Genomic DNA, 1655 nt, shown 5'->3' on the forward strand with positions numbered 1-1655 from the left:
GTAAAACATTAATGAAAAATGTGGCCCCCGTTTTAAAAAAGATCCAAACTTTATACTGAATATTAATTCAGGCTTCATTCTTTTCAGTTAATATTGCTCAAGGTAAACAAACGTATCAAACAAGCACTTTGGAATGGGATAAAGTAATAGCTTTACCCAATGGAAAATGTGTGAAAAATAAGATGTGGATGTCATCCGGCAAGGCAGTTGACGGTAATTTTGATCATGTTTTCGAACATATGTCATGTACACATACAACATCGGAACAAGATCCATATTGGGAAGTGACGTTGGATAAACCATACATGATATCTCAACTGAGAATATACAATCGAATGACACACTGTAAGTATTGCTAAAAATACTACTCTCGTTATTGTTGTTACTCACTTTCAATAAGTCCTGATTAAGCAAACCTCTGGTCAAAGGAATTCCAATCGTGACCATCCTATCATTTTTAAGACAGCTATGTGTGATTGGATGGACATGTTGGCGCTGCTGTTTTTAACAATTTCAGTGGCCAGTTAGAGGATTTGTCAGCTCGTATGTGTTCATTCCTGTTGAAATAGCGTATATACAGAGAATTAAAAGAACATTATAATTGTTTCGTGGAATTTGAACTGTTTTCTCTCCACCACTGATTCTATGACAATGGAAATAACTTTTGTTTGCTCTCTATTTCCACTCCACAATGGTAGAAACTTGTATTGATTGTATTGACAATATTAATGGCTATGAATTAAGAAGATCGGATCCATCCAACAAACAATCTTTTATATCTGTAATATCCCTAATGGCTCGTTCATCACTTTGAGCCAGGGACCAAGAGACATTCCTTTCAGTGGAAACATTCCCCTCCCCTGAAAGCCTAGGTCGTTACATCTGCAAGGAAGGTAAGAGCTTTGGGGATATGCAAAAGACATTGTACTTATTGACTATTTTCAAAAGAGACTCACTATCAATGGAGAGTACAGTGCCAACATGCTGAGGCAGTTACGAAATGCTATCAATAATAGACGCGCAGGAAATCTGACAAAAGTGGAGTTGTTTCATCAGGCCAATGGGCATGCACACAAGTCCTAGGTTTCAACGGCTGTTGTGCATGACTATGGCTTTGAACAATTTGAACACCCTCACTATTCTCCTGATTTGGCCCAATCTAATCCTCATCTGTTCCTCAACATGAAAAAACATGTATGGGTAGCAGTATCGCAGTGATTATGACGTCATATCCGCTGGTATTACTAGTTACTTTTGAAGTCTTCTTTAAACAGTCAAGTGTCAGCTTACCTGGAATTAAACAATGCAGTAATTAATAAGATGTGTTGAAATTAATGTATGCAAGATTTCATAACTCCAACATAGTCAGCTTATGAACTTTTCAGCCCACCCTCATAAAACGATATTCGTTATATTTTATCTTCCAGATTTTAGAGAAATTGCTATAGTTTCTAATTAAACCGAACAGTGTATAACTAATATGATTTTTACAAAGCAATACATTTCAACGTTGAATATAGCGAGGCATAAAATGAAGCGAACAAATACCTAAGCAAAGCATTACCCCATTACAAATATGCATATATACACACAATCACGAATATACATATATATACACACGAATATACATATACCTGCCCCATCACGAATATACA

At 36.1% G+C, this 1655-nt stretch overlaps 1 protein-coding gene across 1 annotated transcript in view; it reads left to right on the forward strand.

The window, feature by feature from the left end:
- LOC106883354 (fucolectin-5) overlaps positions 1-1655 on the forward strand; it is a 7264-nt gene that overhangs the window by 3497 nt on the left and 2112 nt on the right. Inside the window, exon 3 of the mRNA XM_052978070.1 lies at positions 88-345. Within this exon, the coding sequence (XP_052834030.1) occupies positions 88-345 (258 nt within the window). The remainder of the gene's footprint in view (positions 1-87; positions 346-1655) is intronic.

This window comes from Octopus bimaculoides, chromosome 30 (genome assembly GCF_001194135.2).
Source record: "Octopus bimaculoides isolate UCB-OBI-ISO-001 chromosome 30, ASM119413v2, whole genome shotgun sequence".
Taxonomy (NCBI): domain Eukaryota; kingdom Metazoa; phylum Mollusca; class Cephalopoda; order Octopoda; family Octopodidae; genus Octopus; species Octopus bimaculoides.